Below are 2,715 nucleotides of genomic sequence, written 5' to 3' on the forward strand. Positions count from 1 at the left end.
CCTTTCATTTTCTTGTCCTCCTTGGGGAGAAGGAGCATTTAGTAGGTTTGCTGAGGAAATCAGATCCAGAAGTCAGAGTGGGCTCCCACCAGGCTCTGAGCAGATCTCCGGGGGTCCCTGGGGTGAGGAGTGAGAGTCTGTTCAGGGAAGGTGCTGCTGTCAAGGCAGCTGGGCAAGGTGGACAAGACCCTCCAGGGGATGTGAAGGTGGCCCAGAGTGCTGGGGATCCTGGGGTGCTGGGAGTTCCCTCAAAGAGCCCGTGGGTCCGGGCCGGGCTCACATTGACTTGCTCCATGTCCCCACCCTGCCCCACAGCCACCGAGGCTCCCCGAGAGGCGCTGCGCTTCCACGAGGACACCAAGGGCGCGCAGGTGCATCTGGACGCGCTGGCGAGCACGGCGTGCAGGCGCGCCACCTTCTACGACGGCATCGTGTTCAGCCAGCGGCCGGTGCCCCCCGGAGAGCGGGTGGCACTGCGCGTGCTGCAGCATGAGGGTGGTTGGTGCGGTGGCCTCCGCGTGGGCTTCACGCGACTGGACCCTGCGCACGTGTCCGCGCCTAGCCTGCCGCCCTTCGTGTGCCCGGACCTGGAGGAGCTGAGCCCGACGTGGGCCGCGGTGCTGCCCGAAGGCAGCGTGCTCCCCGGGAATGTGGTCTGCTTCTGGGTGGACCGCCGGGGCCGGCTCTTTGCCAAGGTCAACGCGGGCCGCCGGCTCCTTCTGCGGAAAGACCTGCTCCTGGGCGCGCCGCTCTGGGCGGTGATGGACGTGTATGGCACCACCAAAGCCATCCAGCTGCTGGGTGAGACCATGGGGGACCCGAGTGCAGGCGCGGAGGGGTGGGGCAGGGGAGAGGGACAGCAGGCTTTGCCGCAGGGACAGGTGGGCTGGAGCGCCAGCGGCTGTTCCCCCGTCCTGACTCCCTCTCTGTCTCAGACCCCACAGCCAGCCTGGGTCCCACCGCCATGCCGCCGGCCGTCCGCAGGGAGGAGGCTGTGCCTGAGCAGGAAGGTGAGTAGACTCCCCAACCTCCAGCAGCCCCTGCGGAGCGGGAGGAAGCACGAAGATGTGGGGCACAGACAGTGTCTCTCCATCCCCAGAGCCGGGGATGGAGACTTTAAAGTTCTGCGTTCTAGAGCAACGGCTGGCTTTACAAGTGACAGTGCTCTTGTTAGAGCATCATCAGAAGCACATAATGCTATCTATGCCTTTGCTGTAGAAAAGTAATCCACATTCATTGTAAGATTTTGCCAAATAGAAATAAGATTAAGGGATAAAGATTTTTTTAAAAATATTTATTTTATTAGGTGTAGAAGGACACAACACAATGCCTTTATTTTTATGTGGTGCTGAGGATCGAACCCGGGTCCCGCCCATGCTAGGGGAGCGCTCTACCGCTGAGCCACAATCCCAGCCCCAAGATTTTTTTTTTTTTTAAATGGTACCAGGGATTGATCCCCCAGGGGCAGTAAACCACTAAGCCACATCTCCAGACCTTTTTTCCTTTTTATCTTGTGACAGGGTTTCGCTAGGTTGCTTAGGGCCTCTCTAAATTGCTGAGGCTGGCTTTGCACTTGCAATCCTCCTGCCTCAGCCTCCTGAGCCACTGGGATTACAGTCATAGTACCAGGCCAAGAAGAAAGTTTTTAAAACCACCCGGACCTCTTGGGTGGATTTCTCCCGGTATTTTTATCATAGGTGTGCATGCAGGCGCAGATGGACAAGTGTTGAACTTTGTTTTCTTTTTTTTTTTCAAAATTGGAATTTCATAATCCACGTCTCCAATTTATCCCCCAGGAGGCGTGTTTCATGATGGTCCTCTGAATCCTGAAACCGTGGGTGGGTAGCCCTATATACTTGGCTTTTCCTATGCATGCCTATGAAGAAGTTGAATTTATGAATTAAGTATAGTCAGACATTCCCAACAATAACGAGTGATAAAACAGGATGATTCGGGAGTGTAATAGCAATCTTTTAAAATTCATGAATTTTATTTCTGGAATTTTCCAGAAAAAAAAGTTTAATATTTTCAGACCACAGGTAACCATGAGATACAAAACCCAGACCAAGGGCAGACGACTGTGTGTCCGTCTTCTTCCCTTGATCACATCAGGAGCGTTGGCACATGAGGTCATATTCAGAAGATAGCACCCTTCTCTGTCCTGGGATCAGATCATGAGAAGTGGCCCACCCCTTGCCCCACGTGCCCCCAGCCTGTGTTCTCTTCTTTCCAGTCACACCGGACAACGAGTGCATCATCTGCTTCCACCATGCCGCCGACACCTGTCTTGACCCCTGTGGCCACTCACACTTCTGCAGCTCCTGTGCCCAGCGGATCTTCAGGGATACCGCCACGTGTCCTGTGTGTCGCTGGCAGATCCACGCAATAACCACCGTGTGGTCACCTAGGACTGGGGAAGGCTCATGAGGGAGGCTCCCAGGTGTAGCAGGTTGGACCTATCTCTGCAGAGGGAGCAGGCGCAGCCCTGCCCTCATCCTGGCCTGGGGTCAGGGGGCCTGGCCAGCAGCAGGCAGGACAGAGAGGGAGGCAGGGAGCTGGTGGTCACTGTACTCCTCTTTCCCCAAGGGAAAGTTGGGCTCGGGCCAGTGTAGCAAAGAGAAACCTCTCTGCCCACACCAGGGTGTGCCTTTTCGGGGTGCTGTGTGCAGAGGGGGTAGTGGATTCCTCGTTTCTGTCGCCAAGGCTGCGGTTCTC

At 56.2% G+C, this 2,715-nt stretch overlaps 1 protein-coding gene across 1 annotated transcript; it reads left to right on the forward strand.

Moving 5' to 3' along the window:
* The first annotated feature begins 293 nt into the window (after window positions 1-293).
* Window positions 294-2,427, forward strand: Neurl3 (neuralized E3 ubiquitin protein ligase 3). Its single transcript, XM_026414097.2, has 3 exons — window positions 294-801; window positions 936-1,010; window positions 2,234-2,427. Exons 1-3 carry the CDS (start codon window positions 294-296, stop codon window positions 2,425-2,427), a joined length of 777 nt encoding a protein of 258 aa, XP_026269882.2.
* The last annotated feature ends 288 nt before the right edge of the window (window positions 2,428-2,715 follow it).

Source organism: Urocitellus parryii (assembly GCF_045843805.1).
Source record: "Urocitellus parryii isolate mUroPar1 chromosome 12 unlocalized genomic scaffold, mUroPar1.hap1 SUPER_12_unloc_3, whole genome shotgun sequence".
Lineage (NCBI taxonomy): Eukaryota > Metazoa > Chordata > Mammalia > Rodentia > Sciuridae > Urocitellus > Urocitellus parryii.